We start from the raw sequence: 14,498 nt of genomic DNA on the forward strand, positions 1-14,498 counted from the left end.
ACTTCCACTTTCGCTGAAATTTTTGAAATGTACTTTTTTTTTCGTTTTAGAGTTATGTCCAATTTTGTGGAAAATAACCATATAAGCCTTTTCCTTGAAAACCCATATTTCAATCGAAGCATCGGAAAAACAAAGATTTTTTATCAATGCAATTGCAAATTTTCTAAAACATCTGAAAAAAGATATGGGGTTGGTTTTAATGAAGTATAAGTCGGAATGGATGATATTTTTCATGAAAAATTACACCGCTAAGAAAAACTGAAAAAAACTGTTTCTGCCTCAATTTTTCATTAAACTGAAAAGGGATTCTTTCTTTTCTATGGGACAAATAAGTTTATTATTATTATCTTTTTAATTTTATTTATTCAATTATTCAGTATATAACTTACTTTTTCATCTTAATACTATCTATTTTTTTCAACCGGGAAGATTGTCTTTGATTGCTAACACCAGAAGATTTTCGTTTCTTTGTATTAGCGTTAGCGTTAGCGTAGTTACGGTATACTTCGTAGATTGGATACTAGCAACATTCATGTTTCTTTTTAATAATCTCATCCTGACTACTTTCAAAAACAAAGCACATTGTTCAAATCATAAACAAGAAAACTAAAAGCATGAATATCGCTATTCCCGGCCACGCCCTTCTTTACCGTAACTTGGCATAGGGGAAGGAAATGTTGATGTAGCACTTACTTAATGAGAAAGTGCTTTTCGTTTCTTTGTATTATTAAGCACAAAGCATACTGTATTTTCTTGGTTTTCATGTGCATCTGAGAATTCACTAGCAAAAATGCTTCGTTCGTCTTTTGGTATAAATGAATGATATTTTTTGTTACAGGAATTGGAACAAGGTGAGAAAATCTTTCCTGAAGAAATTTGTTAGCCTCTTAATAGTCATTTTCAGTTGCATAGATAAAGTCCCAATCTTTTTTAAATTGCTTTTTCACTTTTTGCGACACAGCCCAGTCGAAAAATTGTTTGGCTTTATTAATTTCTGCTGACTTTCTTATACTAGCATCTCTAGCCATTCGCTTAATATTGCCACCGATACCATCACAAGGACCTTTTCCATGTGAGGTTGGGAAAAAGTGCCATTCTGCTTTAATTTTAAAATCATTTTCATGGTTGCATACATTTTTGAAATTTGATTTATTTTTGTATTGCTCTCCGCAACCATCAGAAAGATATATGAGTTTTTCAAGCTCCGGAGATTTGTTTTTCAATCTTAAAATTAGTTTTGTTTGAAAAGCATAAACTGATGTCGTGTTATGCTTTTTAATGTCAGCAATTACAACAAAATTTAAGACTTTGATCGAAGATTTGTCTTTGTAATAAATTACAAATGGATGTATTGTTACTTGAGGTCGTACTGTCAACTTTGTAGTTACCTAACAGGTAACTGGAAAAAATGCCTATTATTGAAGAAATCTTTGTTTCTATGCTTTTTTTTTTTCTATCTTTATTAACGAGATTTTTAGCCCTGGGCTAGTTCATCTCGGGACCAACGGCTTTACTTCCCTTCCGAAGGAAGTCGTCACTATAATTTAGTGACAATCTCGGGGATGAGATTCGATCCCAGGTCCTCGGCGTGAGAGGCGTGTGTTCTAACCACTACACCAGGCCCGTCCCCATTGTTTGTTTCTATGCTGTTTCGTTCTTAAGCAGTTTTGTTTATGAACTTATAAATTTATAAACTTATAAATGTATAAATTTGTAAACAGCTCATCTTGGCAATATTTGATCATGTTTTAGGAACGAAAAATGAGCGTATTTAAAAAAAAATTTGGATTGGATCTTATTGATCGCTCTTTTCAAATATACTTTGTTTGTAAGCTGGAATAGCTAATCGGGTTATCATTATTTATTTTCCTTAACGGTGAAAAATGTCCTGGGAAACTTATTCCATTTCAAAAAATCTCAAAGTTTTGAGAAAATTTGATTCCGATTTGACAAAAAAAAAATGTTTCTGTGACGCTATTATCTTCAGTTATGATTTTCGAACGAAAATATTTGTACGAGTAATCTGGGAATTTTTCACAAAACTATGACCAAACGCAGTAATTAAAAAGTAGTACCTCTTAAAAAATTCAGTGATTGAAATAATTTTATAAATATTCTGTTCTCAAAAATTTTTCTTTGAAAATCTTACACGAGTTGGAACATAGTTATCCCGGCTTTTCTTTACGAATTTTCTCAACGGTGGAAAACTTTTTCCAGTTAATGTTTTTTTTTCTATTCCTTAGAAAATTTGCTATAATTTTCATGAAAAAAAACTTTGTTTCTACGATGCTTCGTTCTTGAGTTATGATTTTTTAAAGTAAGTAGTGTCAGGGGAAAACAAAAAAATTCCAACTGAGTTTTCCGGGAAAATAGGCGACTCTGATTTTTTCTCAATTTTTTTTTTTTCATTCATATATTGATGAGCCCTGCCTGTGGAAAAAAAATCATGAAAATTGGAAACCTTTCGGCCCAAACCCGTACGGAAATAAAAAAAATCCCCATAACATAGATGATTTGACGCTGCTATGAAATGATTTGACTTTGCGCTGCTGCACTGATGCAAAAGATAGCGTTTTATGCGAGGAAACCCGTCAATCGACCGATTGAAGTTTTTCTATCAGACGTACGATGATATCCTTAAGGCAGGGTTTCCCAACTAATGGTTTACGGACCCCCAGGGGGGCCGTGATGATTTCTCAGGAGGTCCGCGAAGCCATTGTAAATAAGTGTACCTCGTTTTTTTTTTTCTAAAAGAGCACAATTTTAGAATTATAAATTTTTGAGAATGCTGGCCAGGTCAATTTATCTCACCAGCGTTGCTTTAATAGTTTTCCAGTGCAAGCTTGCAACTTTAATCGTTCCTAAAGGTATTTGTAAAAAAAGTCCTGACATATTTTTTGCTTGGCGCTTGTCAAATATTGCTCCCAGTGAGGTTTGTGGTGAGATTTTTGACAGACATCTGTTTCTGTGATTCTTGGTAGAAAATTCTGGACGAATATCTCACAAAGTTTTCGGAATTTATAACGATCATTAATATGATTCACAAGCAATTTTTATTAAATATGCATAGCAGCTTTCAGTGGTAATTTGAGATTGTTTTGATCATGATTGTTGCTTTGATAAACTAAATACTCGCCAATTCTAAAAAGTATATTTAAGAATTTGGAAGTGTATTTGTATTATCATTATTCATATGATAATGGTAATGCATATATGCAAGGCTTAATGTAAGTGAAGGTGACTTCTGACGTGTCTCTCCAACCAAATGGGTCACTAGATCTGTAATAGAGCTATCACCTTCTAACTTCTGGACTAGAGCTATCTGCAAAAGCACAGTAGCATTGCAGATACAGTCAAAACTCCCTAACTCGATTTTGAAGGGACCATCGAGTTAGGGAGGTATCGTGTTACAGAACACAAAATCAGTGCAACTGCGATCCAAGGGTCGATCGAGTTAGCCATGGAAACTAACTTTTAGTATGGTTCTCTAACTCGATATCGAGATACGAAATATCGAGTAAGGGAGAGTTAACTGTAGTTTTTTTTTATAATATCACTGCCGGACAGAGGGTGCTAGATGGAATACACACACACATACCTTACCATATTTTTGAATGAAAAAATCAGAATTTTCGTTGGGATTTTCCTAGGTTCCTGGCGAAGTTTTTCCAAAAAAACCTTTTAAATATTGCGAAGGTCTTAAAGGATAATTCAAGAAAAAATTTAACGATTTGTTATGAATACATACCGTGATGAATCAAAATCCGGACGGTACCAATATCCGAACACTCTAAAAATATTAATATTTTAGATCATTGTACTATTATTTTAAATCCAGTTACCACTGCCAAATAATTGATAAAAATAATAATAAACTGGTTGCTCCTGTTGAACGTCATTTCGTCGCGGTCTATGTAAAGTGAAGTTTGAAAATCTATGGACGCACAAACCAAATCACGAACAACGTTTTGTTGAAGAAAAAGTTTGTTAAACATTTTTTATACAGTGTTTTGAACATAATGGTTTACGAAAACCTTTTTTTAATGTTCGATAACCTCACTGAAGAGTATTGTGCAAATTTGTGTTTTACGCTGTGTAACTAGACCAGGCCTGCCCAACCTTTTTGGCTCTTTTTAGACATAAATGGTTGGTGCGTTCGCAAAAATAGACCGATATGAACAAAATTAGTCTGAAATGAAAGCTTGGTAGTTTATTTGTCTAATCCTTGCTGGAAATTTAAAATTTATATCAGCCTCTTTGGTACCGATGCAATTAAGTCCAAAATATGATCCGGCCCGCGGGCCGGACTGATTTTTACCGTTACTTGCATCGCTAGCGAAGAGCTCGAAAAAAATTCAAAATTTTCAGCATGGATTAGACAGATATACTACAAATCTTTAAATTGAGACTAATTTTGTTCATATCGGTCTATTCTTGCGAACGCACCAACCATTTATGTCTAAAAAGAGCCAAAAAGGTTGGGCAGGCCTGAACTAGACTGTCCGGGTTTACGATTCAGTGGTTTTGAATCCGGACATTATTTGGAAGACGTAATTTTAACAAGAGAAAGTTATTTTTTATATGGAAAAATAAGAGAAGATTTGAAAAACAAGTTATGAAAAGCGGTGTGAGTAATCAGGGTTCGATTTAACTCAAGAGCGGTCGCGCATTCAACCATTGCCGACACCAACTCGCTCGAGCTGTGTATGAAAAGCGAACTATTTTCAGGGTGCGTGTACTTAGTACACGCATGCGACCGATCTTGGGTTAATGCAAGGTAAACCGCATATCAGCTTTCGTTATTGACATTCAAGCCACATGTACTTCAGTTCAAGCTACACATGATTCAGTTCAGGTAATCAAAACATTATTATTACTTACCGTAAATTCGGGTGAAATTGATCACCGTGTTTCTCGATTTCGTTTCTTCCTAATGGAACACAAATATCAATGTAACCTGCAGTGAATGAACGTTGTTTGTCGTAACTATTGTCAAATTGTGAGTTGTGAAGTTTTTTTTTGCGTTAAAAAATGTTTATTTCTATGAAAATAATGTAAAATTTCAAAATCATGTACGGTGCAGTATTGTCAAACATCCATAAACTCCTAGTTCTAAACAAGGATTTGAGCATGGTATAAACCTGAAAGTTCGAGAGGATGCTTAAGATATATTCAAAAACTATATTTCATAACCAAAACTCGAACCAATTTGCTCATTTGGTAGATATAATTGAATTTCTGTTAGATATCAGGAATTTCCTTAGAAAATTGCATACATTTAGGCGATTTCCGCGAAATTTTTTAATTTTAACTATTCATTATTTCGATAAATATTGTATTGTTATGAATTTAGACAGCATATTCGGATTCAGGGAGCTCAAATTTATTATATGGAGTTGATAAATCTTCGAGCTGTTTAGTAGAATACCTATAAGTAGATGAAAAAACCGAATTTAGTACTATACCATTTAATTCCACTAGAGTTTGTATCCTTTGACAGATACGCGTATTTCAACCTCAACTGTAAGGCCGTCTTCAGTGTCGTGTACTAAGTCGAGTCTAGTACACGACACTGAAGACGGCCTTACAGTTTAGGTCGAAATACGCGTATCTGTCAAAAGATACAAACTCTAGTGGAATTAAATGGTATAGTACTGAATTCGGTTTTTTCATCTACTTATATAGAGTTGTTTTGAAAACTAACAATAGTCGCATTGACAAGTGATCAATTTCACCCAGAAATGAGATCCCTCATTTTTTTTATTTTAGGGATATTTCTTAGCATTAAAATGACTTTTGTTAGAAGATTTCGGTACATGAGCCAATGAGGCTCACCTTCGTACTTGTTTTCCAGCATTCAGTTGTTTGGTATTGTCAACATTATAGAAAAAAGACAAGAAAAACCGTGAAAAATGATCAATTTCACCCGAAATTACTGTACTTGCTATTATTTGCAACACTGTGAGGGAAATATGTACATTGATTTGATTGTAGAGTAATATTTAATTGAGTTTGACCTGATTTTCATAAGCAGTATTCAAATATTTCATGCTTTAACACGGATGTCCGGATTTCGATCCAACCGTGTCCGGTTTAAAAACATCTAATGCATCTGATGTCCGGATTTAAGGACAAGGTAAGCGCCAATATTTTATCAATTTTCTATTAAAAATCATGTTCAATACTGGAAAATTCATTACTTTAATGAAGTTCTGGTTTGTAAAAATGTGCTGAATAATAAATTTTCAAGAAAATTCTTACAAAACATATCTAAAAAAGAGTTCGAAAGCTCGAGTCACCTTAAGCGTCCGGGTATTGATTCATCACGGTATATATGTTGGAATCTTCACTGTCCTGCAATTTCGGCCATATTCTAAGTGCATTTTTTCCTAAATCATTTCTTAAATTATCTGTAGTGCATTACATGCGTCATTTTTGAATGCATCTGCCATGTATACTTGTTGATTCATTCTGAGAACTTTGACATGTTTTGTTAGCAGTGTGAACAGAATCGTTTCTAAATTTTTAGAATGCCTGGTGAGATCTTTGGCGGATATCTATCGAAGTGTAGCTATTTGAGACTATTCAGTTTGATTCTATTTTAAGACTGTATTGCATTAAATAAACTCTTTGCTTATGATATTGACAAATCCTTCAATTTCATAAACTTCGGTTTCAAGATAATATTTATTTTGAGGGGTCCTTGAGATGTTTGTAGAACTTCGAAGGGGGTCGCAGCTCCTAAAAGGTTGGGAGCTACTGTCTTAAACTGTTCATTTTTCACCTCTTCCCCTATGTGTTGTGCGAGTGTGATGAAATTTGTATAAATGAATGCATTTTTTTACGTAAATTCTTCCGGTTGTCTGGGTAGTGTGAACCTGGTCTCATCTTTGCAAGACTAACGAGAGGAAGGATTGTAAATTCACGTCTGATTTAAAAGATACTGGGAACCTAAACTATGTTCATAGACACAAACTTTTCAATTTACTTAATTAACCTCAATATATTCCGAAAAAGGGGTTTTTATTATTTTCATAAAAATAAAGCACACGTAAAATAAAAAGAGGAACATAATCAAAGCGATGCTTTTTGATCATACACGCGAACAATGCAACGAGCTTTGTGCTATACTTAGGTTCTAATCCTAAGATATCATAAATCTTGACACTGGAAGCTTCACGTCTGTACACATACCTATTTCCGCTCTACTAAATAAAGAATGTCATGTACCGGGTTTGCAATTGATTTCAGTTCCAGAAAATCCCTATTGGATACGTCGTCATCGCGTATTTTATTGTCTTTTCTTTCTTCTTTTCCCCTACTACTTATGCCACACGCACTTATCATCCCGTGCACCCAACACCGAACAATGAATGTGATTCCGAAACATCTTGAAAACAACCCCTGCCAACAACTCTCTCCTCAATGTTTCTCTCTCCCTCTCTCGCAACGTCCAGTGGATTCAGCTAATTCCTGTCTAACGCCGACAGTTTCCAGTAACCATACGCTTCAGATCGAACCCGTGCAGACTCGGAGGAGAAGTGAAGGAGACGCCGGTAGGAAACGCAACGATAGCGGAGGATCCGGTGCCGTAAGCAGTGCTGCCAGCAGTAAGGATGCCCACAGCCGACGGGTATCGTTGGATTCGTGTGACGCGACCCACAAAAGCCACGGGGAACCACTCAAGTGTCGTTACCCGAAGTGTGATGCCACGGCCACAATCGCCGAGGCGAAAAAGTCCTACAAAAGCTGCCACAACTGTTCCCATCTGTACTGCTCGCGGGAATGCCGAAGGGCTCACTGGGAAAAACACCGGAAGGCTTGTTTGCATTCGCGAATTTCCGCTTTGTGTAGGCTGGTGCTGTCCACCTGTAAGGACGACCCCGACACGTTAAGGCATCTGAGCCATCTGGCCAGGCGCGGTTACTTGTCGCAAGGACGAGGTGTTGTTAGAATACTATTTCGCAGTCCGGAGAATGCGGATTCGTTCATAAAGCAGGGTTTTCAGTGTTTGGGTGAAGTGTCGTACGTGCGCTGGCCAGACTTGCTCCCGTCGGAGATGGGTCCGGAACTGTACTCGGAGTTGCTCAAGCTGAGCACCGAATACAAACCCGATTCGAAGATGTTGATCTACGTGGCGATCTGCGTCGTGTCGGAAGCTCCGGGAAATGCTACCGCCCCGGTCAAATGGGAACGCCAGCTGGTTTCGCGATGCGCCAAGCTCAAATTGTGCAAATCGGTTATTAACGAAATCAATAATTCACCCGTTGAAAAGCAAATTCCGAGGAAGGAAAGTACAACCGATGTGCTGATTTTGTCGTTTAACATTCTCTCGAAAACTACGCAGAAAAGTCGGGAACTAGTGTCGCAGAACATTCAAAGCGTACTGCGCCAGCGTGGCGTCATCCTGCGAAAGCATTATCCCGAAGTCTTCCAGCGGCTGTCCACGTTTGTTGAAGGTTCAACTGATCGGTTCTTGCCGGTGACTGTTCATCCGAGAGATAGCGTTACCGGTCGACCCTTTGTTTGCATCATTATGCCGAATTACGGCGATGCGGAAAAGTTACAGTTTCCCATTTCAGAGAACGGAGAAGACGATCGAGTGGTCACGATGGACGTTGGGATCGAGCTAGAAGCGATGGAATCAGCAAGCAATCTGTAAGTTTTTGAAGACGTTGAAATCGTTGGGTTGTGCAAAAGAACCGGTGTAGATCGAGTTCTAAGAACTGACTTAATACTTCACTTTGATCACGGACAATGAAAGACTTCCAACGAGCATCGCTTCCGGGTCCTGGAGCTTGAGAACCATCGTCAAGCGACTCCCGGAGAAGATCAGGTAAGTGTAACACAATAATGATAACGGAAACGAAGAAGGGTATAAACCAACAACTGAAAACGCCAAATTTTTGATACTCCGTAGAATAGGATAATTCAATCCGATGGGCACTGAGACCCTTAGATGTTACTGTAAAAAAAATGCGTGCTAGTTTTTTGTCATTCAAGACTTATATAGTATTGTAAGTAACCATTACACAAGTTGTAGATTTTCCCTGTAAAAAATCGATCGTAACTTTGAATGTTCCTAGTGGTTATTTTCTCATTCCTCGCCTGAACCCAAAACTTTATCTCTAAAACACTAGTCAATATGGATATTAGACCACATTTATATCGTTGAAGTTCGTCGAAAATCAGTTTTCATCTACATATTGTTTCGATTATTTGTGATTCTTCCTATTTCTGAACGGAATCATCATTCGAGTAGAGTAAAATTGAACAGCGTTGTTGAACAATAATCGGAAAAGTTAATCCATCAATTACCATCGAGTTTACCCGCCCATTATTATAAAAATTAAATATAGAGATATTGATAAGACACAATCACTTTCATGAGCAATGTTGTAACATTCAATTCGTTAATGGAATCGTTATTTAGAGCATTGTTGGCGTCGTTTAGATCAGATAGATCAGAAGAACCTTAGAACTAAAAAGCTCCAGAAATTGAGACCACGTCAGGTAAACTGCGTAAGTACACACAGATTCATATCGAAAGATGACATGGGTATATACAAAATCTTGTCAGTAGCAGTAGCAAACTATCCGATCGAATACTAAGCGACCACTTTCGGCTTGATGTCGAATGAAAACCGATGCATTTAACAAGATAAATTTTATTATCTTTTCTATCTCGGAATGTATCAATATTTTTCGAAAATTCACCTGCTTTAGTATTATAGTTGCCAAACTAATTCATGGACACATTCATGCAATGTAAAATATTCAACTAGTTAGACTAGTTAGAATGCGTATAACATGATCTTCTTCACAGTTTATGTTCGTGCAAAAAGATGCAACAAAAGTCATTCTGTTCCATATTTTTTACTGTTTTCCTAGTAAATACCATACATTTTTTTTGTTTTGAGCTTTCAATCAGTTATTTTTAAACTAAATCAATTATCATGTAGTATCCGACAATATCGAGTAACACAAACTCTGAAAATTGTTTATCGACAAATTACGTATGTCATAAAATCAAAATAATTAAACTCTTAATTTTGTTTAACAATTTTTCAGTTACTTGACTCTTATCCGTAAACTCCTATGTGATTTGTGGGAGCTTGCTCTATGCTACACATTGAAGCTCAAAATCATTTCAGTTCCTTACGTTCGGTTTCTTCCATCCGTCTTCTATAACATCGAATTTGAACTCCGTAATACACAAATAATCAAAGATACAAAATCCTAAAATGAGTTTTTCACCCCGGATCCATCTCTCTTGAGCTTTCTCCCAAGCAACAAGGGAAACATAAGCACACATACAAGCAAACATACGCACGCACAGAACCATACATCGCACTGGCACATCACGCAAACGTCATTTGAAAATTCCCTTATGACCGAATTCCGTAGATTTCTCAGTTGCGCACTTCCTGCTGCACGTCCAGGGGGGAAATGATTGAATGGAAGTAATGAAAAATTGTGACCCTAGGGCCAATGGAAACGGAAACCGGAACATGTCATATTGAAGTGAGCTTTCTTTGTGACTCAATGTCATGGAGACATTTTTGATGCAATCTTCATCGATGGAAAAACTGGTTGTCGGATTCCGTTGCAAGTTCCAACATGTCTTAAAACTAACTTGAATCAAGAGGACTGACAAAATTCTATCAAATGTTACTCAATACCCAATCTACTCAATACCAATCAACATCAATCCAAAGCTATCGACCGATACTACTCGTATGATTCCCAACAGGGGAGCTATCCTACTTCGGCGGGGAGTCCACTGACAGAGTTATTCCCCCTCTAATTTCAATGTTGGCCTGTAGAGTGCTGAAGTTCGTCTAGCGACCCTGGTCTAGATGCCTTTCGGATTACCACAATGACTTGATGACTCAAGCCGCTACACAGTACTTGGAGTAAAGTAAACAACAGTACTCGGTGGTAGCTCTATCCTACCCTGAGGAAGAATTCTTCGGCAGGTTAATATATGCCAAACTGCATCCGGACTTGTGCCGAGGTTGACTCAGTGATCCCGGATGAAGTGTGTTATGACTTTCAGTTCTCTGAGGCCCCGACAACAACCATTTGCCAGTGCTACAACGCGACCTACTCGGACTAGTTCATGATGTTGACCCTTGCGTACTACGACAAAGAACTTCCTCCGAAATCGGTACTACGATGCTGATTGTCCCAAGATCAGTCTTGATGGATGAAGGATGACTTCCGATTTTCAAGCCCCCACCAAGCTCTTTGTAGGGCTCCTGTCCGGCATTCTTGCAACATGCCCTGCCCATCGTATCCTTCCAGCTTTGGCCACCTTCTGGATACTGGGTTCACCGTAAAGTTAGGCGAGTTCGTGGTTCATCCATCGCCGCCACACACCGTTTCCTTGCACGTCGCCGAAGATCGTCTTAAACACCAGGCGTACGAACACTCCAAGTGCTTGCAGGTGCTCCTCAAGCATCGTCCACGTTTCATGCCCGTTGATGACTACCGGTCTTATAAGAATTTTGTACTTTCCTTAGCCGAGTGGTTGGAGTACGCGGCTACAAATCAAAGCCATGCTGAAGGTGTCTGGGTTCGAATCCCGGTCGATACACTATGGGCGATAACATCTACCGTACACAGAAAAAAATATTTTAATTTCAATGTAGTGCAAACTGAATTCTACTGTAAAGATAAACCAAATCGTTAAAAAAATAAGTTTATTTTGATGCTCCAAATAGGTGCATGAAAATAAACTTAAATTTACAACATATTTTTAGCTGAGCGGTTCCACAGAAAATGACGACTTTTTTCCCAAATTTCATTTTTTATATTTTTTGATTTGGATGAAATTTTGCACATGCTTTCTTTATGCCCAAAAATGCCTTTTTGCATCATCGGCTCGCCATTTTGACTCTAGCCTTACTTTTGAGAAGGGCCTTAGAAAAAAATCCTTATAATTTTCAAAAAATTATAACTTAGAAACGATTTGTCCGATCAGTTTGGTGCCTTCCGCAAAGTTTTAGGTTATTGTTGGGACTATCTGTAAAAAAATAAACACTGTAAAAAAAATGTTGTAATTTTTTATATATCGAAAATAAAGCTTAAAAATCATTTTTTTCAAAAATCGTATTTTTGATTTTTTTTATTTTTTTATATGTTAAAGTAGACAAAAAATGGAGTCTTTTGCACAGTGGGTCAAGATGGAGAAATCATGGACAAAACAGTTATGATTTTTTGGAAAAAGGTAAATTTTTGAAAATGGTCATAATAAACTTTTTAAATATTTTTCAACTAGATTCTTTCATAAAATTTACGCAAAATTTACAACAAAAAAGGTATACAGAAAAATCAGGCTAACTTTTACCGTTTTAAAGATACAGCGATTTTAATACAAAATTATGATATAATTTTCAATTTTCGGTCATTATAATATAACTATGAAACGGTTTGTCCAATCAGTTTGGAGTCTTCCGCAAAGTTTTAGGTTATTGTTGAGACTATCTGGAAAAAAAATATACACTGTAAAAAAATATTGTAATTTTTTATATATTGAAAATAAAGCTTAAAAATCAATTTTCTCAAAAATCGTATTCCTGTTTTTTTTATATGTTAAAGTAGACAAAAAATGAAGTCTTTTGCACAGTGGGTCAAGATGGAGAAATCATGGACAAAAAAGTTATGATTTTTTAAAAAAAGGTTGATTTTTCAATATGGTCTAAATGGTTGTAGTACAAAAGGTCGAAGGACAGAAGGTCGAATGACAAAAGGTCGAAGGACAAAAGGTCGAATGGACAGAAGGTCGAAGGGACAAAAGGTCGAATGGACAAAAGGTCGAATGGACAAAAGGTCGAATGGACAAAAGGTCGAATGGACAAAAGGTCGAATGGACAAAAGGTCGAATGGACAAAAGGTCGAATAGACAAAAGGTCGAATGAACGAAAGGTCCAAATTGTACCGTTGTAAGGATTATCGTACATTCAGTTGCTCACATTTTAATCACAAATTCCTCCCTTCTCATCTGAAGTTTTTCCTTCTTTTAGATGATAGCTGTTCTTCAGAACTATCGTTTAGAGCAACAATTTGTATCAATGCTATTATTTGCCAAACAGAAGATTAATTTTCTGAATGTCGGTTGTTATTATTTTGATACTCCAAAGCATTAAGTAATTATTATTAGCTTTTTATTTGATACATTTTAAATAGAGATTTGTCCTTCTTTGAAACATTGGCTGTTCTTTTGGAGTTATACATTATAGTGGTTTTATACTGTTGTAGACACTTGTATCGACGGTTATTCCTTCTTTTATATTCGACCGTTCTTCATAGATTTCACTTTTACATCTTGCCTGCACGCCATAGGTGCTATATAATCTGAATGACAGCCGCAGTTACTGCATTCCAGCACTCGGCATCCCAACACATAGCACATCGAATGTCATGCACCTCGATGCACTTAGAGTTACATAATTACCAGGAGAACATAAATGAACTAACGAGTCTCCAACCAAACCACCTTTCAACGCATCAGAATCGTAGTGTGCTGCGCTAGGTTCACAAAAATTCTGAAAGCGCGCTAGGGTAGATTCAACACATGCGCTGCTCGGTGCTACGCTCGCCATCGGTATCCAAGTTGTAAACAGTTGTTACGAAGAGTCTCTACAGCAATTTTTACCTTATTATACAGGTGTCTAGATGGTCTGCATGGTACGCTCGAAGACGCGCGATCCGGAAGCTACAATTTCGATTCTCGTTTTAAAATTTTGTCTTCACATCAATTATTGTGCTGTTTTTGAACAACGTATGTGACGAACCGCATGAGACGCATTGAGAAATTACCCTAAAAAGCAAGGAACACCAACATAGGTCTCAAAATGTACAGTGCACGGGTGAGCATGAAAGGAATGTGGCTCTTGCACATAAGGCTACAGCACGTACACAGTAACTCTAGATGCACTACGACCTGTAAAATCTAACAAAATTTCACCCCGAAAAGGTCGTTGACTTGCTGAAATTTACCCTCCCTCAATATAGTCTTTCTGAAAATATGCGCGTTTTCTTCGCGTCTATTTGAGCTGTAGCGCTTGTGATAACTTGCTTTTTTATCTAAAGAGTATAGCCTTTTGTTTTTCCTAAATTGTTGTCCATTCGACCTTTTGTCCATTCGACCTTTCGTCCATTCGACCTTTTTTGTCATTCGACCTTTTGTCCATTCGACCTTTTGTCCCTTCGACCTTTTGTCCTTCGACCTTTTGTCATAGATTCGGTCTAAATAAACTTTTTGAATGCTTTTCGACCCGATTTTATGAAAGTACGCAAAATTTTCAACAAAAAAGGTATATGAGAAAATTTTGCTAATTGCTACCGAAACATTTGAAAAGTTTATTATGACCATTTTCAACAAATTCACCTTTTTTTTAAAAAAATCATAACTTTTTTGTCCATGATTTCTCCATCTTGACCCACTGTGCAAAAGACTTTTTTGTCTACTTCAACATATAAAAAAATAAAAA

At 36.8% G+C, this 14,498-nt stretch overlaps 1 protein-coding gene across 4 annotated transcripts in view; it reads left to right on the forward strand.

Annotated features, from left to right (window-relative positions):
• Positions 1 to 9,657, forward strand: part of LOC5564557 — a 487,044-nt gene extending 477,387 nt beyond the window's left edge. For 3 of the 4 annotated variants that reach the window (XM_021846959.1, XM_021846960.1, XM_021846962.1), the window contains one exon: positions 7,458 to 9,657. In XM_021846959.1, the coding sequence (XP_021702651.1) occupies positions 7,458 to 8,662 (1,205 nt within the window). In that variant the 3' untranslated portion in view covers positions 8,663 to 9,657. The remainder of the gene's footprint in view (positions 1 to 7,457) is intronic. The other variant, XM_021846961.1, reaches the window with a different exon arrangement.
• Positions 9,658 to 14,498: the final 4,841 nt, after the last annotated feature.

The sequence above is a fragment of the Aedes aegypti genome, chromosome 2 (genome assembly GCF_002204515.2).
Source record: "Aedes aegypti strain LVP_AGWG chromosome 2, AaegL5.0 Primary Assembly, whole genome shotgun sequence".
Classification (NCBI taxonomy): domain Eukaryota; kingdom Metazoa; phylum Arthropoda; class Insecta; order Diptera; family Culicidae; genus Aedes; species Aedes aegypti.